Below are 27,804 nucleotides of genomic sequence, written 5' to 3'. Positions count from 1 at the left end.
TAACTTGTTAGCATTTTAGGTTAGCTTGTCCCATTTTTTTTTTTTTTCTTCTGTGTTCTGCTCGCATCACACTATAGCAGAAGGGAGAGAAATACCTTTTTCTTCCTTGGTAGGTGAAGCTGAGTACTTCACTACAAGCGCTGTCTCCTGCTGCTGCTTTTCTCTTGTTCCCTGTCTCTTCTCTCTGCCCCTTTTCCCCCAAAGTACTCTCTCGCCCATTGCTGTTTCCATGAAATCCCTGAGTGGAGGGAAGTAAGAAGATCTTTGCTCAATAGATTTGGCCCTACTTATTCCACCGTAAAGCTAAGCTTGAGCTGTAGTTTGGGATCACCTACTTGGGCGTGCTAAGGAACAAATTCAAAGTTTCATGCTCACATCAAGTAAACGTTAAATCGCACCAGCATACTGTTGTTTTGCAGAACATCTAGCACGCCATGTCTGAGGGCATGCTGGAACCTTATCTTCAAAGGCTATCTTCTAAAAATACAACGCATTAAGATTGCATTTTGCTTTTATTTGCACACATGAAAGTAATATAGTAAGAAGGTGTTAAGGCACCTCTTGAATGTGTGACTCAGTGAAAGATAGGCTTGTAGAGCTATTTCATGAGAAACTAAATTTGTGGAACGTAAAAACTTGGCTTGCCTGCAAAATGCTTCTGGTACTTCAGAAGAAATATGTCGCAGCATTTATCAGTATGTGCCAGATTGATAGCCACTGACCTTACCCCCTTTTTCTGGGGATCAAAATTGTGAGATTAAATACAGGATTTCTGTAGAGGGGGCTTTTAAGGGAGGCTCCTGAATTATCGTGCAGTTACGCACCAGCAGTGTGTAACAGTATTCAAAATCCTAAACAAGTGGCCTGGCTTTCAAAAGTGCTGAACAGTCAGAAGCTCCTATTGAGCACAGTGGCAGCTGAGGGGTGACTCAACATTTCTGAAGATCATTCCACTTAAATAAGGATTTATTTGCTTGATCTTAGTCTTCTGAAAGTCAGCAAGCAAAATTCTCATTCATGGTTTTAGGGGTGTAGAAGATAGAGCTGCATGTCTAATTTTAAGCATCTCTTTATTTAAAGCTCTTTTGGCTAATGGCTTTATCAAGTCACTTATTTATGATTACTTATGCATATCAATCTGGGATGCTGTTTTATATTTAAGGAAAATGATGTTCTATTCTGTTTTAGCTGGCAAGCTTTTATGGATTTATGCGAGTGTGAGTTGCCATGGAGAATGACTGGCAGGTTAAGCTTGACTTTTAAAAGAGGCTTATTGAGTTGAAGCACAAAAAAACCTAGCAATGAGAGAAACTTCTATAGCTAGGTAAAATGATCTTACTCAAACTTTTAGGTAATTGTTTTCCTTTGGGAGAAATAAGGTCCAGAAGCATCCTTACAAAAGAAGAAAACTATTGAAGATGGAGTGGGGGGCAAGGATTTGCAATGTGGTTTTTTCCAAGTATACCAAAGCATGCTGTATTCAAGTTGAAATTGGAGAAAATATTAAATAGGGAAGACTTTGTTTCCTTTTATAATTGTGCTGGATTTGTGTTACAATATTCCTTGTACAAGAAGGGGAGCCATGCATTCACACTGTAATTTGTGTGATGCGTTAACTTTCTAAATTAACATCCCACTCTTATTTTTGTGCAACGCGTTTGTTTCCAATAAATAGCTGCTACTACCATACCTCTAATAACATGGAAAATTCCAGTGCAGTAACAGGTCTTTGACTGGATGTGTTTGTTCCCCAGATAATGTGAACAAACCTTTTTTTCCTTAACTGTTGAAATCAAGTCTATTTTATTTACATTGCTGAGAACAACATGTTAGTTTCAGAAAGGCTTATATTTTAAGCTTAGTCAGAAAATGTAAATGTAGTAAAATCACTTAGGTGTATTTGCTGCCAGTGTCTTAAGAAAGTCAGACCACATAGAATGGTGTTAGTGGACGACTACCTGAAGGAAGAGCTGCTTGATCAACCAAAGCAGCTCTTTGACAATAGACTACTTTTCTGTGAGTGCACGAAACCTGCTGTCCTATGTTTCTGGATAAAGCAAGATAAAGCATAGCAATTAGCTCATTCAGAATTGAGAAAATCAGGCCAGCTCTTCTTCTAATTTGTGAATTAAAGGAAACTTCAAAAGGATGAGGTCTGTTGGCTTTGAGAAGAATGACTTCATGACCAGAAACCACTGCAGGTTCTTAGCAAATGGAGTTTAAAGGCCAAATGTGTTAGGAGGGATTTATTCCTTATCTTATATTTAGTGTAATTAAGACAGTTCCGTCTGAGACAATTTGGAAGTGCTTTTTTAGTGACTTCAGTTGATTTGTCTTGATCCAGAAGAAGCTGGATCCAAACAACTAAAGACAAATATGCCAGTTGGGATTTTCCTGTATAAAGATACACACGATACTAATTTACATAAATATGTATTAAGCTAATGGCCAGGTACAATTTTTGCCTTTCTGATTAGTGAAGAGAAATAGAGGTAGTCTGAGGTCAGAACATGGCTGAACTGTTTGAACAGGATTATGAAATAAAGATGACAGATGATTCTGGTGTGCATTCATGCTTCTTCACTATTCAAATTTTGTTTAAATCAATGCCCCTTGATCCCCAGTCAGTATTTTCACTTGGTGTCCTCCTACCAGTATAAAACATAGGAAATCATTGTCACTGTTCCTTTCCTGATTCAGAGCCTGTTCATCTAATAATCCCTACCTTTCTATATGTACATACTATGTGTACATGTATATAAACTATATTCTTTATTTAAATATTGTTACTAGGGGAAAAATATAATCTTATATCTAAAACTGTGCAAGCAGTGTCTTAAGCATGTTTTAGCTATCATGGGACAAGCAATGCAGTTTTTTCATGTGCTTTTAATATCCTGCACTTAGCTTGAAAATAAAAGAAGCAAAAAGCCACAGACTTCCTTAGAAACATGATCTGCAATTTGTTAAAAACAATTCTAATGTAGATATTTTTTCCTCCTAGGTTTTACCAAGAGACAGTACATCTAACACTTAACTTGGATCATCTCTTGTTCATCAGCTTGAAAATCATAACAGCCCCCCAAACTGACATTTGATCTGAAAGAAAAAGCTGTGACAAATGGACAATATGTCTATTACTAACACGCCAACAAGTAATGATGCTTGTCTGAGCATTGTTCACAGCTTGATGTGCCATCGACAAGGTGGAGAGAGTGAAACTTTTGCAAAACGCGCAATTGAAAGTTTAGTTAAAAAGCTAAAGGAGAAAAAAGATGAATTGGATTCTTTGATTACAGCTATAACCACAAATGGAGCTCATCCTAGCAAGTGTGTTACAATACAGAGAACGCTGGATGGGAGGCTTCAGGTTAGTACAAGTGAAAATCAGATGTTTTCCTCCTAGTGAAGCTGGAGCAAAAGTGAGTGATGCAGGATCCTAGAGTGTTGAGGAAGAGTAGCTCTTCTCTTGCATCCCCCTTCGCCCCCATTTGTAGGCATGTTTTGTGGCTGGAGCTCTGGACTGCTGCAGTAGTTGATTTTTTTTTTTTTTCAAAAGGAGCAGAAGGCGTTGGATCAGCCGTTCTAAACGAGTGTGTGTGTGGCAGTAAAAAGCAGGGTCACGTAACAAATTCGGCTGTTTATCCTGGTATTTTCACTACAAGCTTCTGTTAGCTCTGTGTTGGTCAGCAGTGTGAAGAAAGACCTATGATCCCTTGCTAAGGTACTCCAAGGAGTCTGCACTGAGGATTTATGTTAGCCTTTTATCGTCAGTACTCAGTACCTGTATAGCTTGGGTTGCGATTTCCTTGTTCCAGGACAGATGTCATGTTTGCTGGCTAGCTTTCTGTCTACCCTAGAAGCATTTTTTTTTTTTCCAATATAATGGATTGGCATTCTTCTACTTGTAAATTCCTTATAGTGTAGCTTAGTGCCTCGTTCCTCTTCTTCTGGGGCAAAGCTCCTTCATCATCCATGGTGGGGAAGGTGACCATACATACTACATTAAGCACAAATTCTGCTTCTGCCATTATGTATCCAATATTTTTTCTTAAGAATCACAGTGTTGACTTAACTGTAGCAAAACCCTAATAGAAATTTATTTCTGTTGAGTACAGAACTTGGGTAAACTGTACACCACCTTTTTTTTCATATTTTGATGATGGAGAGAGGCTGTGTTGTTGTTTGTCCTCTTCCAGCTTTGCTCCTCGCTAAGTAAAGGGAAATGTCTTGCTACTTTCCCAATCAACTTTTGTGTCTAACTTTTTAGGTGGCTGGTCGCAAGGGATTCCCTCATGTGATTTACGCTCGTCTTTGGAGGTGGCCTGATCTTCATAAAAATGAACTCAAGCATGTTAAATATTGTCAGTATGCTTTTGACTTAAAATGTGACAGTGTCTGTGTAAATCCTTACCATTATGAGCGTGTAGTATCGCCTGGCATTGGTAAGTAGACTCTTGATTTAAAATGGAACAGTGGGAAAAATGTTTTCCTTTTGAGTGTAGAAAATACAGGCCTAAATTAGAAACATTAACTTTTAATGATCTAATTATAAATTACTCTCATATGCTCTTGTCCATCTTCATAATGGAATTATTCTTCTACCTTTATTCCAAATTTGAAAGAACAGTTTGTGGCTTTTGTTTAAGTCTTTCTGTTGGCTTTGCACACAGTTCTTACAGTTAATGTGTTTCCTAGGAATAACTTAGCGTTGAGTCTTGTGTTGTGATGGAGGGGGTATAATATGTAGAGTCTGTAGTACTAATTTGTAAAGGCTTATAAACTTAATGTTCAAATGTTGTTGAAGATCTCTGTGTATACAATCCTCCACACCCCCTTTTCTTTTTCTTCCTTTTAAAGATCTCTCAGGACTGACACTACAGAGTTCTGGTAAGTAGTTCTGTTTACTATTGCATTTCTATGTGCACAAACTGTGTTAAACTCTTCAGTATGTACACAGTTTATTCCTGTGTATCTCCTTGGGAGGGAGTATAGAGAGCAGATGGAAATGCATTTGTCTCTCTGGTTTTGGAAAACCAGCTAAGTATCATATGAGAGGCAAGTATTGATAAATGCTTTAAATTGAGGCTTCAGCTGAGCCTGTAGGTATGTTCTGTTTTCACTGCAACTTAGAGACCCCAACAAAAAAAAAAAACCAAAAAACCTCACTGTTGAATGCTGCTAATTAAAAAAACCCAAACAAAACCAAACCAAAACCCAACATCCCAAAATGTGTGCACCTGTATGATATATTAATTAACTGAATTGGGAATAATAGATGCTTATAACTTAATAAGTAGTTTAACAAGAAAATAATAGAAATTCTGTAATTAATATGCAATTGAATGAAGCAGTCTAATATTCTTGCTCTCCCTGAAACTTGAGAGAAATTGGACATTAAATGTCCAATGAACATTATTCAGAAATCTGAGATTGCAGCCAGCTGGTAACTGCTTTATTTCAAAACTAAATTTTTTTTTCCTTCCAGAAGAAATTCGTAGAGAAGGAAAATTGGATAATCAATGTTTTTAGCACATTATTAGAAGTATTCAAGCAAAAATGACTTAAAAAAACCCCAAGCAACCCAACAAACTGTTAACTTCACAAGCTTTAACTTGTGTGCTCATCTCTGCTAATATGCGTTGTTACCTGTGTCTTCTGAAAAATGATCCTTTTGTACAGAATCAAAGCTTACTAGCCAGTAGTTAAATACGTAAGTGTTTCCTTGTTGTGCTACTGTTTTTGCAGCAGGAAACAGAAAATTACTGTCAGATTTTAATATATTTAAAGCTGCTTTAAAAATGAGAATGGGAGCTAATATAGTGCAAGAGTTTTACTTGAACATGCTCAATAGGATATACAGAAATAAATTCTTGTAGTGGTGATGGTTGTAATTTCCTTACACTGTATGTGCAATATTCTGAATTAGTGGCTACGTTGTTAAGTATAGAGTAGTGTTATATTGTCTTTGAATGTGAATTTGATGTTTCTAGTGAATTTGGATGGGAGTTGCTTAAAATTACTTAAGGGATGCATAAAGTTTTTAATGTGCTATGTTCGTGAATTACATTTTTCATAGGAGCTTTATGTATGTTCTTACTTGTATACTAGGAATTTGTTAGCTACTGCATTAACGTTAGGTGCTTGACAAAAAGCATATTTTTCCCTTTTATTAACCATGTCCAATCACACAGTGATGGACTAGAAAACAAAATGCTGTTGGAGTCTCCTACTGTGGGACTAAACTGCTTGTTTGATAGCAGTGAGCAAAATAAACAGTTTGTTTTTCCATCCAGTTATGCTTCGAAATTTCCTGCTGCTGATTTGGAAGTGTTTATTTGTAATTTAGAGGAGTGCTTTAGCAATGTTTATATAGGTTAAATCCTCTCCGCAGTAGTTTTAATAGCATTGTTATTGCTTGAAAGTAGCAGTGCAATTTGTAGTTAAATCCTGAAAATAGATTTGCTTTGCAAGTTTAACCATTTGCTTCTTCACAGCTCCATCAAGCATGTTGGTGAAAGACGAATACGTTCACGACTACGAGGGGCAGCCGTCATTGTCTTCTGCCGAAGGCCATTCAGTCCAAACCATCCAGCATCCACCAAGTAACAGGGCATCTACAGAGCCTTATAGCACCCCAGCCATGTTAGCTCCTACTGAGGCTAGCACTACCAGCACCACTAATTTTCCCAACATTCCTGTGGCTTCAACAAGTAAGATCATCGAGATTATATGAAATACTAAACTGTGAACATGAGAAAGCTCAAAGATAACCACTGATTTTTGCCAAAGTAGATCTTGCATTGGAACTGTGCTGCTGCCACACTACACTGATAAAGTGTGGGGCAGTGTGATCTAGGCAGTCTCCTAAGTGTTAACGTAAGGTTTTGACTTCGAGCATAATTTGAGCAGCTTTTCCTGGTGACCCAGTCTTTTTTCAATGCGACTGACACTACATGAGTGTTAAAAGACTGTTTTGGATATGCCAAAGGTTCATTAATACGATGTTAAAACAATTGACCACTGACAAAACATTATGGCTATTATTGGAACAATTGCTGTAGGAATGGAAAAATTTTATTGTTTTACTAAAACAGCAAGTGGTACAACAAACGGATATACTGTAAGGTGGCAGTATCGAGAGGTTTTCAGACAATTCTTTAGTGTTCCACAGCTGACAAGATGAGTCTTACAGTTTTAACTTGATTATTTTTATAATGGCGCACTGTACTACCAAAGTAACAGCCCTAATTAATATTTTCATGAGTCCATTGGAATGCTGCATTGAAGTTTTTCTTACTTTTTTGTGTGTATTTGTTACAAGTGGAAGAGTCTGGTTTACCAACATCAAACCTCACTCTTCACTCCACCAGGACAGTAAAGCAGTTATGTATGCAGTGTCCTGCAGCCCTGATGTAGGGAAACCATGAAGTTTGGAAGGGTTTCACATACTCTTCGTCACTTTAATACCAAAGATGTGTGAATATAATGGATTTCATGTTATCAGATTTGAATTATGGTGGCACAGTGTTTTGATAATGTTCTTTAATTTTAGCTGACAACTTTTTTGCTAAAACTAATGGTGGTTTTGCCAAGCTGAGACACGATGTCTGTATTAGTCTCCAGGAGAGAAAAAAGGATAGGCAGTTTAATTGTATTGCCTTTGTACAGCAGTTTGTAGTCAGTAACTTTTTTCATCAGTGCTATAATTGTTGGGAGCCAAGTGGACAGGAAAAAAAGCTCATTTTTAGGTTTTAGTTCAAGTTTTCAATGTGTTAAATTCTGCTAGCCACACCAGTTTGAGAGTGCAAGTGTACTTGTGAAACTGCTGGTCAGTTTAGTGTTAATGGCTGAGCTGAAGCCTTTTAAAATCAAACTCTGTTAACCTGTTCTGAAATATCCGTAGTTTTACTTTAAAGCTTAGACAATTCTTGAGATACTTATTTGGGAGAAAAAAATCCCAGCAACTTTCTCAGGAAGGAGTCCAGTGATGTATGCAGCTCTATTCAAGCACTAATTTTAAAAATAAAATACTGTTCAGTATGTTTTGGAGGAATGTAAATTTAAGCGAGTGTCCTCCTTAGGAACAGTAGTTATAACATGCTGAAAATAAGCAACTTATTGGACCTACTGTTGGCCTGTTTGGATTCATACCAAATCTACTCCAGCTATGTTATTCAATAAAACCTGTGACATCTCTTCTTCTTTCCTTTCAAACTGAAAAACAAGATGTGAACAAAACAAAGATGCGGTTGATAAACAGAGTTCTCTGCATACTTCTACTCCTAACTTATGAAGGGTGTCAGAATCAAAATCAGCTGATGCAGAGCATCTTGCTTCAAGTTTCCTAAGACACTCTGGCGGGTGGAAAAAAATACTGAAACCAAACTTGTAGGAACTGTGTATTGCAGTGCCCTTAGTTGGGTGTATTTTCCTACCCAGTACTGCTGAGCTCTTCTTAATTAAAATTTTGGAACGTTCATGAATAGGTAGTGTGTTCTTTTACCAGGTCAACCTACCAGTATATTGACAGGTAGCCATAGTGATGGACTCTTACAGATTGCTTCAGGGCCTCAGCCAGGAACTCAGCAGAATGGGTTTACAGCTCAGCCAGCTACTTACCATCACAGTGAGTATATACATATGTGCACTCTTCTTAGTTTTCTAAAACCAGTTTCCAAATGTTCAGGAGAAATAGAGGATTAGAAGTGAGATGCGAAAAAACTCCCTTAAAAATCAACCACTCCTTTCTTTTTCTAGATAGTACTACAACTTGGACTGGAAGTCGGACGGCAGCCTACACACCTACCATACCTCACCACCAGAATGGCCATCTTCAGCATCATCCACCTATGCATCCTGGACATTACTGTAAGTAGTGCAGATTTTCAAATCACTTCGTTTTCAATTCTGTTGAATGGTGGGGGCTCATTTGTGATTATTCTTTACCCTCAAATCCTTTTTTTTTTTCTTTTTCGTTATAGAACTACCGTTACTGTGTTTAATATATTCTGACAGTTAAATGTAAGAGCTTGATGGACTTTTCTCCATTAAAGCAGCAGAGATTAGAAATTCAGATCGCTATACCATCTATATTATAGATGTCTTACTGTACCTAACAAAACCAGCATTTCCTTTCTAAACCTCTATTTTTAAAGCTTTGCAATCTAGTAGTAAATATTTCCTTTGTGGAAAAAGAAGTTGATTCAGATGTGTTGTTTGGATATTCTTTGTTTCAAAACTTGGAAGTTCCTGGCTGTTTTTATTTTCTAGAAATTCTGAAGTCATGTCTTAATGATGTAACAATCTACATTAAGCTTTGGAAGATGTGTGTCCGTGTACACTATCCTGTTTAAAAGAACTTTGTGAAAGCTCATGCAGTAAAGTACTTGTCAATAAAGTGGTCTTGCTACAACCTGATTCATGAGTACATTTGGCACACAAACTTGAAAATCTTTTTCATCTACAAAATAGGACCACAACTTCTTGTTTTAAGGTACAGGAGATAGGAAGGAAAAAAAAAGTGATCAAACTTCTAGTGTAAGTGTCTAGCACAGTATATGCATCATAAGAGTATAGCGTGCACACCCCCCTCCCTCAGTTAAAGTTTTTTCTAAATTTCGTGGCAAAAAGTTTGAACGGTTCTTTATTTCCTAATATAGTACTTAACCAGATCACCTGTTTGTAGCAGTCATTAGTGGAGGGGAGAATATACTGTGAGTTAATGTTAGAATGACTTTTCAGCTTGTTTCTATCAAGTAAATTGTGGTTTAGATACGGTTATGAAGTTTCATTATTTTGTTCTGTTAGGATACCACTTCATTTGTCATCTTATTTGTCAGAAATATGAGTATGTAAAGACTTTACTGGTGCTGTAGATATTGTATAAATGTTTCTTAGTGCATGTATCTTTCCATAATTAATAGTTGTAACTGGCTGGTGATAACCACATAAAGCTTTTCTTGGCTGCTCTTCTCACTTCAGAAAGCCGCATGTTTTGACACCTACCAACATTGTGCCTGTTTTGACATCTTGTTGCAAAAGCTGCTGTTACTTATAATACTATGTTTTAAGTCTTTCCTTCTTGTTCTCTGCTGCCTGTAAGGGACCTAGTTAGTTTATAAAAGTGGAGAGAATAAACTGGCCGATACAAAGACTGTATTCAGTATTTTTTCCTTTAGAAAATTACTTCTCTAGGGCTTTTTTCAGTCTTCAGGGAGTGTTTCTTATGGTCAAGTCCACAGCATGCTGGGCAACTTGTTCTGTGATTGATGAAACTAAGAAAGTGTGGTTTCTGACAGATTTATATCACATGCCTCTCTACAATGATTCTCGCCTTGCTCAACTTGGGACAGATGTGAAGCCTAAGTCCTATTTCTATTACATCTCTGTGCTACATCTGGTTTCTGCTCTCTCCTGGAGCTGGGTCTAGCTTGAGCAGCATGCAGCCTTTCCTCCTGGGATACTAATGGAGCTCTTTGCTCTACTCAACTTCTGAATTTTTAGGAGACCTCTAAGAGTGTAATTCTTCTGTAGGCATTTTTCTCCCCTGTCAGATTTGGCCAATTGATTCAGAAATTACTGGGATTTATAACATCTGGTGTCCTCACAAGTCTTTTTTCATAGGAAAACAAGTTAAGAAAGAAAACCTTATTTTTCCTTGTGTAAAACAAATTGCATGTTTTCTTTTAAAGGGCCAGTTCACAATGAACTTGCATTCCAGCCTCCTATATCAAATCATCCTGGTGAGTAAAATCTAACATGTAGCGCTAATATTGTGGAAGCTAATAACTTTGTGGTTTGAGTCTGATTTTTTTTTTTTTTTTTTTTTTTTTTGGTATCAAGTACTCTGAAATTTGTGAGATATATATTCAAAAGGGGAGGAAAGGAGGAGAGGAACTATTTTATGTCTTAGAATGGTGAGATAGGCTGCAAATGGAATTTAATTTAGATGCCTAAGTAAAAAATTGCAATCCTCAAACCCACACTGAGCTGGTGCCTACCCTAGAGGTGTCTGAACTCTGAATGTCCTCGATCCTAAACTTTGCAGGGTGCCTGAAGCTGTACTTTTGCCTGCTTTTAGAAACATCATGGGCTTTAGGTCATGCCAAAGCCCTCTTGGATCTATAGTCTAGAAGTCCACCATCACAGCCAGATACCCTGAAAGACAGGTATTGCCCTCCTTAGCATTTTGGTGCTAAAGTTTCTCTTGGACCTTTGCTTAGAAGCTTGCTCTTTCCAAGAGTCTTCATTAATGGTGGTGGTTCGTGGAACCAAGGAGGTCTTGTCTTGCGGTACAAGTTAGCTCTGTTGCAGGTGCAAGGTGGTATTCCGTTTTTAACAACAGCAACCAAAGCTGTTGCCTGCACAGGGAGAGCTGCATAGTTGAAAAACCTAAAAGTTTAACTCATTCATTGGTCAGTGACTAAATCAGTACCAGAAATAAAAGTGTTGATAATTGCTGGCTGAACTTAACTGTAGCTAAATTGTATTTCATCTTATTTAGTATGTCTCTTTCACCCTATTGATTCACCTATTGATTTCATCCTGTTCAGTCCTCAGAGACATGAGTATTTATTTGAAGATAAAACAAATTAAAGGAATTCAGGTACCTGGGTTTATTCTAATAAAACCAGAGCAACAGTTTAGGACAAGTAGGTGTGCTGTTGGGTGCTGCTGTTTGTAATGGATGAGTACCACTTAGGGCACTGGGAGAGCTCTTTTTCCTGTTGGCTTATCAGGCTGCTGTGTTTAGGTCCCATCACATTAGGTCTTCTGCTTCCCCTATTTTGAGTACACTGTAGCACTGATTTTCTTTGCCCTCCCCAACAAGCTGCTTAAGTGCCAGCTGTGTTACCCTTTTGTGGAAATGGGCCCTTATAGTCAGCAAAGGTGCCGAGTCCCTGAGATCCCCAGTGACTTCAGCTTATGGCAACTTTAGGTTTTAATGTGTCTGAAGAGAGAAACTCTAACACTTAAAAGCACGCAAAACAAACCGTGCAGAAGGCTTGACAAGCCATTTGCTCCCAGGTGGCACACAAGCAGCAGATACGCATACACAAAATCACTTTGAGTGCTTTGTCAGGTTTCCTCGCTTACTTGAGTGGGTTTCAGTAGCATCCTCTAGGGAGTCAGAGTTTCCTTTCCTCATGTGGTAGCTTCTTCCAAGTATCATCTTTCCTTTGTAGCCAGTTTTTCTTTTTAAAATAGTATGAGTTAAAAGGCACCTCTCTGCTATTAAAACATGCCATTTTGTTCTGCTCCCTTGCTTAATGCTTCCTTGTTTTATCCCATGCCTGATTTTCCTGTGTGCAGACAAGATCAGTATGTGATCTTTGATGTTTCTCCCCCATTGCCCTGCTTTCCAAATCCAGTTTACTTTGCAGGGAGGAAAGAGAAAACTGACTTCACCTAGGAGGTAGTTACTTATCTTAAGCCAGGTCTGTTTGAGAGTTAGTTCCAATCAGCCTAGCCACAAATAGGCATGTATATATTACTACTTCATGCTAAAGGAAGACAAAATCAAGCTATAGTCATAAGGTGCAGGAATGCAGATGGCTTACAAAATCTAGCTGGCATTATAAAGTGTGCAAGGACTTGTAAGATCTTAACTACAAAAAACCCTAGCATTGACATGTGCTTAAATAAAAATGACAAGCCCATGTTGGTTGCAGTATGTAGTACTTTTCTGTGCTAGCAGACATCTTTGTCTACCTGAACTTGCTTATGTGAATGTGCACTCTTACTATGAATGACAAATGGAGTTGCAGAAGGCTTAATTGATTGTCTGAAATGGGTTTATAGGGTTTTTTTGTGCCTTTCAGTCAGTTAATTGTATATATTCTTTAGCTCCAGAATATTGGTGTTCAATCGCATATTTTGAAATGGACGTGCAAGTTGGGGAAACGTTTAAGGTCCCTTCAAGCTGTCCAATTGTTACTGTTGATGGATATGTGGATCCTTCTGGAGGAGACCGTTTTTGCCTGGGCCAGCTTTCCAACGTGCATAGAACAGAAGCCATTGAGAGAGCAAGGTATTCTGCAGATCCCAAAAGCTCCAGCTGTCTGTGGTATTTGATAATATTTTGGTTTGCCTTCAGTGTGTGCCTCCCTTTTGAAATTACAAGTACGGTATGTTTCTTTTAACTGAATTAACTATAGCAGAGTATATCTTTCTAGGCCACTACTGTAATGCATTCAAAATGTGAACTGTGTGACAAAGACCTTCAGTGCTTTGCAATAGCGCATTGCTTTTCATTGCTTTCAAAGGCTGTGCCTTCAAGGATAAAATTAGCAACTCGTGCCATTATGTATGCAAGCTGAATATTAGCTCTCCGCACCACAGAGTGATGTGAGAATAACTGCAATATATAGATTTGTCAAAGGAGCAAAGGAAGGTTGATAGAGAGCTAGTTGGATTTTCATTCATTCTCACCATGCATCTGCTAGGCTTTGATGTGGAAGCATAGAGAACTGAAGCAATCTTGCAACTTTTTTTCCTCTTTGAAACGAAAAGGAAATGATTCCATGTCTTCAGAAATGTCGCATTGTGACAATCAAAATGCTAGATTGCTGTAATGTGATCCAAATGAACATACAGTTCTGCATTTAAAATGTGGCTTTGTATATGTACTTGAGTGACTTTCTATACTAGCATGCTTGTGGGATTTTATACTTTCGAACAGAACTGAATGCGTTTAGTATCCCAGCTCTGTGTTGTCAGTGAGTGTGGTAGTTGCTACTTGAATGTCACTGCTTCTGTGTTCTCTGTTTCCCATAGATCTTTACATGGTATTACAGATGGTTTCTTACTTTACAGATTTTGTGTAACTATATACTAGCTTATACCCAAGATAATAACTACAATTTCAAGTCTTTGTATGAGTGAAGTGTAAATTAAGGTATCACAGATGACTGTAGAGCTGGAGAATTGTTTATGGTTTATTTAGTCAAGGTCTCATTTATAGTATGTATACACAGGTGCATTGGAACTGTTTTTCTTTTTAAGGTTGCACATAGGTAAAGGGGTGCAGTTGGAGTGCAAAGGAGAAGGTGACGTGTGGGTTAGATGCCTCAGCGACCATGCAGTCTTCGTTCAGAGTTACTACCTGGATAGAGAAGCAGGGCGTGCACCAGGGGATGCTGTTCACAAGATTTACCCAAGTGCATACATAAAGGTTGGTTTGATGGTCCTGGATGAAAATAGTGGGGGACAACAGCATGCACTTAGTTCTTGTGAATGTTAGGGAAGCTATGAGACGCTGAAATAAATGTAACTTTGCTTTTGATTTTCCTTCTAAAAAAAACTAAACCTTTCCATTTGACAAGTCACTTAAGATGACTTTTTAAAATTACTCTAAACAGGAAGATATTACTACCTAGATACTACGAAAGAAACTAATTTTGTATTTCACCACAAACAATCTTGATAGCAGTTTTTTGTATTTTTAGACTGACAGTTTTAAATTAACTGCTACTAAAATTCTTAGCATAGGTTATCTGTTTCTCTACTCTCTCTCCAAAACAAGAAAAGCTGGGAAAGTTTGTGTAAATGCAGTAGAAGAGTAAAGTGTGTGTTAGTGTTATGAACATGAAGTGATCCAGAGGTCACAGATGGTTGCGTGGAAACATTATTTTCAGGAGATTCTTACTTGGACATGACTCTGCCAGACTTGAAACTTTATTTAGGACAAGTCACACTTCTAAAAAATCATTCTTGAATGAGAGAAACTGCTTAAATTTGCAGGATTTTTTTTTTTTTTTTTAATCCTCAGTTTTGCAGGCTGATTGTGCAATGAAGGTGAAAGAAGCCCCACTGGCCTCTATGCATGAGCTTTCTGTTATGAGTTCCTGTATATAGTAGTGCCAAGCCTGATCACAAAGATGTAAAAGGCCACTGACCTGAAACCTAGCTGCTGAAACTTCAGGCCTATCAATTATTGGTATTTCTTTTAAATAGACTAACCTATTTCAGTAAAGCAGCAAAGAAGAATAAAGCCTGACAAAGTTAAGTAGAACTTGTTGGCTTCCATTTTTATTTATATGCCTATTTTCTGAAAATCCTGAGATTTAACTAAAAAGTCAGTATTTCATCAGCCTGTAACATCCTTCAGACTTTGATCCCGCAGTTGCTTCCGTGCAGCGTACTACTTTAGCCTGCTCAGTTCAGACCAGTTCTGGTATTGCCAGTGGTGGTAATGTCATATGAGAAGAGTCTATAAGAATCAGCTTTAATGGATTATTTCTATTAGAAATTAAACTAGTCAGGGAAGGTTTGCTTTTGCCCAAGTGTACGGGGAGACTGTAGAAGTTGCTTTGCGAGAGCAGAGAGGCCCATGTTGTTGGGGGTGGGAGTTGAGGAATTCTTTCCTTCACTGATTTTGCTAAGTCTGCATGGTTTGATACCTTTTTTTTTTTTTTTAAGGTGTTTGATTTACGCCAATGTCACCGTCAGATGCAACAGCAGGCTGCCACTGCCCAAGCTGCTGCTGCTGCTCAAGCTGCAGCAGTAGCCGGAAACATCCCTGGACCAGGATCAGTAGGTGGAATAGCCCCAGCCATTAGTAAGTACATTAACTGCTTGGTCCCCTTTTGTCCTTACCCGAAAACTGATAACACAGCTCTCCCTCATAACAGCATCCCCCCACCCAGCCACCCACTACCCTGCCACAACACAAATGAACTTGGAATGAGGTAGCAGGAGTGGGGTTGGGGTGGCATCATGGGAAGTCTGTATTCATTCACTTTGTACCTGCTCCACACACCAGTTTTCACTCTGTAGTCTTCAGGGAATGTTGGGTATGGAAGTGGCTACTTCTTGTATTGCAAGAAGTGTTGCAGTACAACAGAACATGTGTTATATATGACATCAAATAGCATAACCCTGTTACTTTAAACAGAGATACTTTTGGCTGCTTAGACCTGAGCGTGAAAAACGATCTTTGAGATCTAAGCTCTTAAAAATGTCACTCAATGGGGATTACTGGATGACAAGTCCGTGACTAGGTTTAGGGAAACTTAATACTCTTGAGAAGAGGAAGAAGAGAGAGTCAGGGTGCTTTCCTCTTTGCTTTTTCCTCTTTCTTTGCTTTTTCCTCTTTCTTTGCTTTTTCCTCTTTCTTTGCTTTTTCCTCTTTCTTTGCTTTTTCCTCTTTCTTTGCTTTTTCCTCTTTCTTTGCTTTTTCCTCTTTCTTTGCTTTTTCCTCTTTCTTTGCTTTTTCCTCTTTCTTTGCTTTTTCCTCTTTCTTTGCTTTTTCCTCTTTCTTTGCTTTTTCCTCTTTCTTTGCTTTTTCCTCTTTCTTTGCTTTTTCCTCTTTCTTTGCTTTTTCCTCTTTCTTTGCTTTTTCCTCTTTCTTTGCTTTTTCCTCTTTCTTTGCTTTTTCCTCTTTCTTTGCTTTTTCCTCTTTCTTTGCTTTTTCCTCTTTCTTTGCTTTTTCCTCTTTCTTTGCTTTTTCCTCTTTCTTTGCTTTTTCCTCTTTCTTTGCTTTTTCCTCTTTCTTTGCTTTTTCCTCTTTCTTTGCTTTTTCCTCTTTCTTTGCTTTTTCCTCTTTCTTTGCTTTTTCCTCTTTCTTTGCTTTTTCCTCTTTCTTTGCTTTTTCCTCTTATTCTGGGTTAGATTTTTTTTTTTTTTTTAGTTACTAAATCCTAGATCCTTGAAATTGTACCTAAGTACTTTTAAAAGTCTAAGTACTTACATGTCTCGGGCTGCTTTATGTGCCATAGTGTTTTCTGGACTCCCTGTATTGCCATGTGCCTTTTTCCAGCTATCCTACAAATTGCTGAAGGCATTTTGGGGAATGTATTTAACATTGTATTATATATATATATATAACATTGCAATAACATGTATTGCAATTTGAAGTTTGCCAGCTGTATTAATCTTTTTATTTTATTAGATGTAAGTAGTGTAATTTGTTAATCCAGCTTCCTGCAGGTGGTCAGTCTGAGTTCTCATGCTGAAAATGCAGCATTTGGCAAACCTCAAGCATTGGTATTTTTTGACTATTTTCTGAATAAGATTTACATGGATTGTATCACATAAGACACTAGGTTTCATCATGTCTGCTTTATTATAAGGAGTTTTATACTTCAGCACCCTTTCAAGATTGCAGAATGATGAAAAAGCTTTAATGGGAAGAAATGCAAAATAATTGCTGCGTTCATTATAGCAGAGATCTAGAAATGTGGATTGGCCTTGGCTGTGGTGAGAGGGAACTGTGCATGAAGGAAGAGCCAAGCAAACAGGAATGGCTAAACAAACAGATGATAAAAGAACATGTCTGTGAACACTTACTTGAAACCTTTCCTGTTTAGGTTTGTCAGCTGCTGCTGGAATTGGTGTAGATGACCTTCGCCGCTTATGCATACTCAGGATGAGTTTTGTAAAAGGTTGGGGACCTGATTACCCAAGACAGAGCATCAAAGAGACACCGTGCTGGATTGAAATTCACTTACACCGTGCCCTCCAGCTTCTAGATGAAGTACTTCATACCATGCCTATTGCAGACCCACAACCTTTAGACTGAGATCCCTCTGCTGCACTGCTGTGGGCCATTATATTGTGAGGATGGTGGATTGTAAAATACAATTCTGTTTATAACCTGAAGATATATTTTACTTTTGTTCTGCTTAATCTTCTAAAACCAGGTTTTAAAAATGTGTTTGCCGCCTTGCTCTTAGCAGAAAGAAACTGAACATGCAGAATTTGGATTTCAGTTATTTTCAGAACTTAATTGTCATAATACATGGCTCAGGGCTTAAATTGAAAGGTAAATGCCTTATAGAGACTTTACAGTATTGGGTTTGTTCCCTTCAAAACTTTCCTTCTCTATTATGGCATCTTGGTGATAAGCCTCACAGGAGCCTTTTGTATGCAGAATATATATTATATATATATTTATATCTGAAAATTCCTTCTAATAGTTACAAACATTTACCTTATAGCAACTTTAAAATTCCAACTGATTTGTGATGTTCTTTTTAGGGAACAATAGTTAACAGAAGACTTCTTTATTTTGTTGACTATCTTGTTATGATTTTTCCAGATTAAAACGTAGAAGCTGCCAAAAAGTGAGGGATGAGACATATGTTGTTGGCATTGATTAAAAATAGCAAGGAAAAGAAATGTGGCTTTTCCTTCACTAGTTTTTAAAAAAAGATATCTTAGATTTTTATTTATATAGACACGTGAGTTTTAAAACACTAAAGGAAATGGATACTGTCAGTGCTGGCACTCAATTTAAATATAACATGAAATACCCAGTCTGCAAAGTTGCCACTGAAATTGCATAATGAGTACCTAATGGCAGGAACATATTTTCATAACTACTACTGACTTCTATGATTTTACTCAAGTAAAACTTGGCAGGTATTTTAAAAAGTTGCATGACTCTTTTTACTTGCATATACCATTAAATCATGTATAATATTACATCAATATTTAGGATCCAGTTTTTGTATCTGTTCACCATTTCCACTCAGGGCAAGATGGCAAACTTGTTTTTATACCTCTTGGTTATTTTAAGCCCTATGCCATCAATGACCGTATCAATTGGCAATGACTTTGTATAGAGAATTTATAGTAGAAAAAATGCAAATGTATTGACTGTATGACAGATACAATATGTATGCTTTCTCTCTAGTTAATAGTATAAATAAAATTATGAAACCCTGATTTTTATAAATTTAGTTTGCTTCTATTATGTAATTCTGCACCTTGAAACCATTGATCTTGAGTGATGGATTACTTTCTTTGCAAGACGAGCAGCAGCAGCCAACAGTGGTAGGAATTTTTGTTGGTTTAAACTTGCCAGGAAGCAAGTCCAATTTTTCTTACTTTCACTGCTTCTCAGTAAAAGCATGTCCTGAGGATATCTCTTTTGGCTATTTGATGGGGTATGAAGAGGGAGCAGGAATTCCTTATTTTTCAGCAGGTGCGTAGGGAGTTGGAGCTTAGTTAAACAGGCTTAGAAGTACGTAGACTCCAACTTAAGTCCTTCAAGCGCTGCCAGCTCGGTCTGCCTGCCGTGAGCCGACCTGGCAGCACAGTTGTAGTGGTTAACACAAGTAGAAGTCTTGGAAGAGATTATTCAGAAGCTTTTTGCCAAGTTTCTTGCATAGTTTCAGGAATCTGTAGAGGGCTGTGACATGCAGTGTTTAGGTATTGCTTCCCCCATATGCTGAAATTCTTACGAAAGAAGTCAGCAGTCATTGTTTCAGTCATGGGTGTGGAAGCACAGAGGACAGATGACTTTGGAGCGATGGCCAGAAATGGATGAGGTTTTAGCATATTTACATTAAAAGTGTTGCCTTCTTCAGACTAACTTGTAATGAGATCACTTTTCTTTCCTCGTATGTGGCAACTTCTTGATGTTTGGAAAAATAGTGTTTGCTTTCAGTTAAAAACCTTTTTCATTTTCCTTTGTCTCCTAATGATCCAGTTTGTCCGAAAAGCAAGTTTCTTCAGATTCTTGAGGAACACTTCGAGTAGAGGATTCTGACTACATCCTCCGAAGAAGCTTATTAACCAGTGGCTCGGTTACACTTCATCCACAACGGAAAACTTGCTTTGGGGGAAGAAATGAAAAGCCTGGCTACACATTCTTCTTGCCAACCTCCCTTTTGAATTGTCTGCCCTGCTCTTACTGCCAGGTTCGAGGTGCCTCAGCTTTTGGGAAGTATCTAGCTTCTGATGACTGATCTGTATATGGCTACTTCACAGAAGACCCTCTGTTCCAGTTGCTTACCTTTTGATTGTGCCGAACTTTGATACAGTAGTGAAAGATTGCTTCCGCCTGTTGGTGTTCTTGCCTGTATTACAGTCTGAAAAAAATCAGCTGTTAAGACTAGGGTTTTTTGCAGATGTTTTTGCAAGCCTCCTTAAGTCTCTACCTACAGTGAATGATACCTACAGTGTAGTATTTAGATGCCCCAAACCATTCAGAGTAGAACAATGAAATAGTGTCAGATTAGTTTATCAGAACCAAGAAATCACAGGCCCCACATCAGGAGAAACCTGAACATTGTGTGAGGCAGTAAAAATACTGAAATGGCATTCATCTTATCCACCAGGCAGTTACCGGTAAGATGCACTTGTAACTGTTAAAGGGCAAAATGAGAGAATCTCATTGTCAGTTTTTAATATGCCTTTAACTTAATTTTTATACTTTTATGACAAGGCATAAAAGGCAGCGCATAATGGATTGGAAACCCTGCAGCACATTGAATCTTTGACAGGCTTGCATTTATGTCTATTTCTAAGATTCAAAAAAGAGCTACAGCTCCTTGACAGCCGTGATGATCCCCATACGCACCGTAGGCAGGGATGTCAAGAATGCCAGAATTGCATCTCCTCTTCAGCTCTGACTGTCTCAAACTCAGTGAATTCAACAAGTTGGTTTTTTTTTCAGCTAGCAATTTCTTCCTTGCAGTCCTGTTCCCATCTCTAGTCCGCTTAGCTCTTGCGATGAAGTAATTACCCCTGTGTTTGTCACCCTCAGTTATGTACTCCTCAAAAAAAGTGTTGTGCTGGAGTACTCTGTCATATCACTTCATGTACTGGAGGGCTGGGATTAGCACCGGAAGGTTTGGATGGCTTTAGCCATGTTACTGTTTTGAAAGCCAGGGCATTTAAAGTTAACAAAGTAGAGATGTAGGAAAGGAAACCTTTTTGCTGCAATGGTTTAAAAATACTCACTTAATTCTAGCAGGAATCCCTTGGAAGGAGCCATAACTGCTAAGCGGTGCTGGTTAGAAATGGTTGTTCCTGAAGTCACTTTTCTGGACTTCATGAGAGTGATGTGCTGAGGGACCTGCCCCCCCCGCCCCCGGCAGCAATATAAATCACTTCATTAACAGCTCTAGTGTACTGAAGACCTGGGAAGTACTCTGGCTGCTTTATAGAGAGGGACCTACAGTCCAAAGGAGACAAGGGTCTCCCCCAGTCACAAAACAGGTCTGTAGCAGCAGTAGTCATTGAACTTGTGTCCAACTCCTGTGCCTTACCTTTGAGACCATCTTACTTCTTGTGACACTTCTAAAGACGACAGTGTCCTCTCTGCGTAGCTCAGGAACGACTGCCTCAATTCTTTTACTAGGAACCATGAAAAAATTCCTATGCCAGTGTATATAGGGGGGGCTTCTGCCTCTGAACCCTTCAAATGTTGTTTACGTCTTGATGGTGGTCTTTATTGAGACATCTTTAATCTCTTCTTTGAAGAGTAAGCGCTTTAGAAAGGACTGTCTCCTTGATTTGCATTTTTACTCTGCTACGCAGAGTGACTGGGATCACTGGTCACTTCTTTAACCCGTTCAAGACAGCCAGATGGGTCTTCCTCTAAGTGGGATTCAGACCTCATTTAAGAAATCCTCTTTCCTCCCCCTCTTCTCCTGTCAGGCCCCATGCTACTTAACATCTGCTCTATAAAATTACAAGATGCTTAGTTGTCAGGTATTGTTAAGGACACAATTTTTGAGAGGTTACTTCTTGTTTTTAAAGTAAGACTTCAACATTAAAAGCGATGGCCTTGCCTGGTCCTGCTGGGAACAGGAGTGTTTCCATGACTGGCGACAGGTTTTTGAGGACCCTGGCAGTGTTCTTGGGACTGAGGTTTGCAGGTTGCCTGTTGCAGGGCATTTGCATTATTCATGAGCACTAAGCTGGTTGCTTCTACCCCTGATGCAGCTAGTCAGCACTTTGGTCCTGGACAGGGAAACGAATCCATTGGAAAGTGCTTCTCCACCAGTCACGTAGGAGCTGGGTGCTGAACGTATCCTTTCCTTATGTCATCCACTTCCAAAATGCTATTCCCAGCTGCGTGTTTATGAAAATGATCTGGGACGTGCGACTATGCTGATGCTGCCACCATACAATGCTGCTGAGGTCCCTAAGAACTGACCTGACTTTTCAGCGTTGTGAAAGTTTCACTTGGTGAGACCTGGTGGAAAGCAGAACTACTGTCGACAAAATCTCAAGAGGTTTTGGTGCTGTTGGCTGCTGTTGTGCCTTGTGAGTGATACATCGCTCCTAAATTGACAGGACTCCATTCCTTCAAGCTCACCAAAATCACCTAGTGCTTTCTTGCTCCAGTACCTTTTTCTGTGTCTTTTTGGTGAAGTTTGGTAGCGCTACAAAGTTGTGATTCAGCTGGATTGAGAGCTGTGAAGTACCCATAACCCAAAACTCACTGTGAGAGGGTTTTTTGAGCATGAAAGCCTAGTTAAGCATTTCTTCTTTTAGCCATTGCCTTTTGATAAGCGGTCAACAGAATTCCCAGTAGTTCCTTTGTAGCTTACTGTATGTTTTTCATTAGACCTAGTTTGTGGATAATATACTGTAGTTAACTTTCCTGAAATTCTGTAACAGAGTATGTTTTTGATTAAAAAAGGTAAAGATTCAAGTCTCTGGCTTCCTTATTTCATTCAGTGGACAGCTTTTACTGTTTCTGGACAGTTATCAAAACTTCTAGCTGCGGTCTTGAACTGTGTCGTGGCTAGGAGAGCTCTCCGGGACAGGACTGTCTGTCATTTCAGAGGGTCGGTCCTTTTCTTGGAGTCCCATGTGTCAAATACTTCGGTGCAACCAGCATCGAACCCAAAGCCAAGCGCAGTCCAGAGCAAGTACCAGGTCTCTGCAGCTGTACGTGTCGGTGAGTGATTGCCATCCTGTGTTAAAAAGTGCACAGGAACTCTACTCCATCTGCTCCTGCAGTTGCCAGCCTGCAGAACTCTTCCCAGTAAATGAATAAAATACCAACCACCTCCAGTCATGAGATCTAGGAATAAAGCAGGAGGCAGGCGATACATTTGTAATGCTCTGGGGCTCTGCTGATCTCAGTAAGGGACTGCATCCCATGGTTAGAGAAAGAAAAAAACAAACAAAAAAAAAAGACAAAAACCCCCTCTGAACCCCTAAATAACTAATGCAAATGGTGACACTTCCCCCCACAACATCTTCCTGGATGTACAGAAACACCAAATACTCAAGTTCTCCCCACAGATTAATTCCTTGTCACCAAGACTCTCCCGTTCAGTTGCACGGTCCCTCCATAAGCTCATCCATCACCACCTTAAACCAGTTTTAGCTCCTTACCTTGCCAGAAAGCTTTCCGGACTCTCCCTCCTGATGCTGTTAGCAACCCTTTTGTAACTGCTGCCTGGTCATGGCCAACGTAAAACCATTGGATCTCACGCTGGTGGTATCCTCTAGAGCACTGAGCAGCTGGGTGCTGGCACACGATGCTGCACATTTAACTCCCCCGACGTGACCACGCAGATAAATCCATACCACAAAGCTAAAGCAGGACCGAAAAGTCTTCGCCTGAGCACCAGCTCCTCCTGACCAGTCGTCCTGTGGGTGAAGTGTGGGCTTCCCATTTGTGGCAAAAAGACCACAAGTCTGGATTGCCTTTTTTCTTTTCATTTTTTTTTTCCTTGGTTTGCACATACAAACATTGTAGAAACACGTATTTTTTTCTGCCCCTGCTGATGGCATGCATGCTGTACAGGGTGGGGGGAGATGCTGTACAGGGCTGGGGCAGGGGGGATGCAGCACTGGGGATAAACTGGAACTCCCAGCTGAGCCCTGGCTGTTGCCAGCTGCTGGTACAGCATACGCTCGCAGCAAAATCCCTTTGTCACCCTCATCCGCAGCCTTGCTGCGGGTCGATGCGGTTCCCATGCCCTGTTAATGCTCTGCTGGTCCCACTCCCCAGCTGCAGCCCAGGGCGGGGGAGGGTTTGTACTGTCAGATGTCACCAACGCTTGAACTGTGACCCTTCCTAAATGAGCTCGTATGCTAACGATGTTCGTGCTCAGCTGCGCCGGCAATTGGAGGGAGCAGATGGCCAGGGTGGTCAACAGCTCTTGAGTGGCAGCTCAGCCCCACGAGCGTGACCGGCTTTGTGCTTACCTGGCTGCTGGAGGAGGGGGGGACAACAACAGGATGACCCCCAACCTGTCCCGGGATGGAGGGCAGGATGGTGCCAAGCCCGCATGGCGAGCTGCAGCAATTTGAAATCCTGCAAAAAATAAGGGGTTTTGGTGTGGATGGGTTTTTTTTTTCCACCCACAGCAGAACCAGAGCTGCGGGCATGCTGCTCCATAGCTGCTCCTGCAGAAGGGTGTGTGGAGATGGCATCATGCATTTCCTTTTGCTTTTTTTGCAGCTTTGCATTCCTCCTCCCTCCCTAATGCTCCCATGCTGCATTTCATGCTATGGAGCAGTTGCCTGCCAGCATCAGCATGTGGGATTTCCTACAGCCCCTTGGCGCAGCTCGTTTGCCCAACGTGTTTTCTTTGCGACAACCTGCACCCCCTGGCTCCTTCAGCTCCTTTTGCATTTATTTTAAACTTTACCCAAGCAGTTTCTGGAAACGTGCTGCAACTTTGGAAAAAAAATGGACCAAGGGTATTTTGGGAAAAAAAACCCCCCAAAACCAAAAAAACAACAAAACCCCCTCATTTTTTGTTTATACCAATTATGCTTCTTTCAGGAGTGGAGCCCTGCGGCACCAGTATGGGATCCCACCGGCCTGAGCCTCGCTTATTGTACAGTCAGGGCTGGGGGCTCAGCCCCGTGCCTCCCCCTGCCACCAGCTGCCTGCACCAACCAACCTGCCACCCTGCCCACAGGTCCCGGCCCCAGAAGGATCGAGCTTTTGCCGCAGCCTCTGCCACCAAACTTGCTCCCCACCTTACCAGCACTGGCCGTTGTCCTGGCAGCTCCAGTGGGCTGATGAGCAGAAATGCTGCAGGATGGGGATTAAGAGGTGCCCGTGGGCAGGGAGCTCCTTCTTGGGACCCGAGGCACGAGCTCACTCACCCGCAGGCGAGTTTTACCCCAAACTCTCCATTCCAACAATTCCAACCCCAAAAGCCAGGTCAGCTCCTGAGTCTTGATGCGTTGGCGGTCTCATCCCAAGGGAAGCATCGCCCTTCTACCTCTGCCAGAGCTACAGCCGACGTGAGCATCCTCGCGAGACGTGGACAAGAGAGTTTTGGTTCCAAGGAGGGAGAGGATTTCTGAGTGCAGCTCCCTGTCCTGGTGCACCAGCCTGACTGCTCGCAGAAATGTAAGAAAGACCAGCACGAAGCAAAAAAGGGCTTTTTAAAAAATATTTTTTTAAACTTAAAGCATTTTGTTGCCAGCTCCTAACCAGTACCTACTGTCCCCGGGAGCAAGTTTGAACCCTGTGGATAGCTGAGCAGGAACAGCCTAACCCTGGCTGATTTTCAGGACCCACCGGGAGATGCTGAGCATGGGGACGTGCCGTTCCAGGCACAGCCTGCTCTGCTTCCCTCCCCGAGGTTCGTACAACTGCTAGCAAAGCAGAAAACAACCCCGAGTTCCTTCCCTGGCAGCTGCGAGACATCTCCCATCCCCATCTCCCCCTCGCTCCCAACAAGGAGCCAGAGGAGGTTTCCCAGGGAAAAGGACTGGGCTTTCGGACCAGCCAGGTGCTGTTGCAGGAGGTCAGGGCTGCGAGACACCCTGCTCGATAAAGGTCCTGTGTGGCTTCTGCCCGATGCCAAACCAGCCTCACCGATTCCAAACCAGCTTCACCGATTCCAAACCAGCCTCACCGGAGCCCTCCCTGCCTGGGGAGAGCCACTACAGGAGCTCCCAGGCCAGCGCAGAGCCCAGCCAGGAAAGCTTCGGGGGCTGAAAGGCAAAATGCAAGCTGACTGCTTCCTTAAAACTTCCACCTTGAAATAAAAAAATTAAAATCGTTTAGCTGTCCTAACCAGCCTGGCTGGCAGCGGGGCAGACCGGCTCATGCCGATGCCCGGTGGCGAATACTTCCCTTTCCATGAACAAGAGTTAAAATTCCAGGCGGGTTACTCACTCATCACAAGTGCTCCTGAGCATGGAAAAATAAATTCACGACAGCAAATTGAGGAGAACTGGAGTTTTTTAAGCCCGTGCCTGTCTTATGCAACTCCTAAGTAACCGCAGTGCTACTTGCTCTGCTAAATAAAACATGTTGGAGGAGCTTGGATTTAAGATGGTTATGTACAGCTAGAAGTCAGGAGGTTACATCTCCCCACTGCCTGAGGTTTTATGTCTGAGGCCTCTTGCTGCAACGCTAAAACCACCCCAAGACCCAAGTGAAGTGAATTGAAATACTCTTTGATCTCTTCCCAAGACTTACTAATTAAAAAGAAGACAGTTAAAAAGAATTAAGTCTCCTTGCCATCCTCCTAAAGAAAGTGAGCAGAAAGTTTAGGTTTGAGGACAAGAGCTCCAGGGTGGTGGCTTTGAGGACCACGGGCAGATGCACGGGCTCCACCACCTCCACGTACCCCAGGGATGTTTGAACAGTTGCTGATGAAGGAGGGGTGAAACGTCCCTCAGGCAAAGCGGCCCTCAGGCATCTAAAATCCTTGGCCAGGCAGGAGAAATTCAAGTCAGTGTGTACTGCTGGGAAGGAGCGCTTTTCCCCCCACCCCCCCCAAAGAATAATCAGAAATAAGTTCTGGCAAAAAATTTAGCAGCACCCCATTGTACCTACCCCACCGGCGAGACCCAACCAGGGTCCCCATCAATAGCACCAGGCTGCATGAAACAGCCTCTGGCAGCATCACGACCAGCATTTATAAATACACACCTTTGAAGCCAGATGGCCTTAAAATGTCTTTTCCTATTAACTGCTGTCACTCTCCTCCATCCCAAGGAAATGTCCATCAGTCCAGGTGCTCTGTTTTGCTGCAAACCTCCTTCCCAGAGGGGAACTGCTCCCTCTCGCAGGTCCCCGTTGGTGAGAAATGGGGAAGGATGCTTCAACAGGGAGCAAGAATGAATCTGTACGAACATCAAAGTATCCAAATACGCTCCATCAGCCAGCGCAAAACCCAGGCTAAGGAGACCACAGCAGAGCTCCTTCTAACAGCAAAACCAGAAAGAGACAGTGGCCCATGGCAAAACAGGGATACAGTGACTTTAGAAGGAAACATTAAAGCATTCTGCACCAGGCAGAGGGTGCAAATCTCCATCTGACCAGGAGGGAATGCAACAGGAGGGCCACAAAGATGATCAGAGGGCTGGAGCACCTCTCCTATGAGGACAGGCTGAGAGAGTTGGGGTTGTTCAGCCTGGAGAAGAGAAGGCTCCAGGGAGACCTTATTGTGGCCTTTCAGTACTTAAAGGGGGCTTAGAAAAAAGATGGGGACAGAGATTTTAGCAGGGCCTGTAGTGATAGGACAGGGGAAATATAGTTTTAAACTAAAAGAGGGGAGATTCAGACTAGATAGAAAGAAGAAATGTTTTATGATGAGGGTGGTGAGGCACTGGGAGAGGTTGCCCAGAGAGGTGGTGGATGCCCCATCCCTGGGAACATTCCAGGTCAGGTTGGACGGGGCTCTGAGCAACCTGATCTGGTGGAAGATGTCCCTGCTCACAGCAGGGGACTTGGACCAGGTGACCTGTAAAGGTCCCTTCCAACCCAAACCGTGCAGTGATTCCTGCTGCTGGGTAATCAACACAAACACAAGCACCGGGAGTTTACCTTGCAGCCGCACTGAAATAACTCTGAAATGCAAGTTCCTGAGCAGGAGAGCAGGCTGCGGCTGTGCCCTCTGGAAGACCCCAAGTTGCTTTTTAAAGGCAGCGTGTAAAGCCAGAAATTAACAGAAAACAAGATTCTTCACACGTGAAGTCACCCAGCCACACCAAAGTCAGGTCCGTGGCGTATTAAGCCCTGGGAAACCCCCATGGTGGGGGGGGTGGCAAGGAAGGAGGGATGTCAGCCAGCCCCAGCCTCCACAGGCTGCTCCAAGCGACAACTATGAAGACAGCAAAACATTCAAG

General features: G+C 41.1%; 1 protein-coding gene across 3 annotated transcripts in view; it reads left to right on the top strand.

Moving 5' to 3' along the window:
* SMAD4 (SMAD family member 4) overlaps positions 1-22,396 on the top strand; it is a 29,422-nt gene extending 7,026 nt beyond the window's left edge. The window contains exons 2-13 of one of the 3 annotated variants that reach the window (XM_069775228.1): positions 3,005-3,370; positions 4,271-4,445; positions 4,861-4,890; positions 6,498-6,713; positions 8,510-8,629; positions 8,761-8,871; positions 10,695-10,745; positions 12,850-13,033; positions 14,008-14,176; positions 15,424-15,562; positions 17,313-17,559; positions 19,439-22,396. In XM_069775228.1, the coding sequence (XP_069631329.1) occupies positions 3,122-3,370; positions 4,271-4,445; positions 4,861-4,890; positions 6,498-6,713; positions 8,510-8,629; positions 8,761-8,871; positions 10,695-10,745; positions 12,850-13,033; positions 14,008-14,176; positions 15,424-15,562; positions 17,313-17,524 (1,656 nt within the window). In that variant the 5' untranslated portion in view covers positions 3,005-3,121 and the 3' untranslated portion in view covers positions 17,525-17,559; positions 19,439-22,396. Of the gene's footprint in view, positions 1-3,004; positions 3,371-4,270; positions 4,446-4,860; positions 4,891-6,497; positions 6,714-8,509; positions 8,630-8,760; positions 8,872-10,694; positions 10,746-12,849; positions 13,034-14,007; positions 14,177-15,423; positions 15,563-17,312 lie in introns of all 3 variants that reach the window. The other 2 variants (XM_069775227.1, XM_069775229.1) reach the window with 2 other exon arrangements.
* Positions 22,397-27,804: the final 5,408 nt, after the last annotated feature.

The sequence above is a fragment of the Haliaeetus albicilla genome, chromosome W, assembly GCF_947461875.1.
Source record: "Haliaeetus albicilla chromosome W, bHalAlb1.1, whole genome shotgun sequence".
Lineage (NCBI taxonomy): Eukaryota > Metazoa > Chordata > Aves > Accipitriformes > Accipitridae > Haliaeetus > Haliaeetus albicilla.
This window is presented reverse-complemented; position numbering and strand designations above follow the sequence as displayed.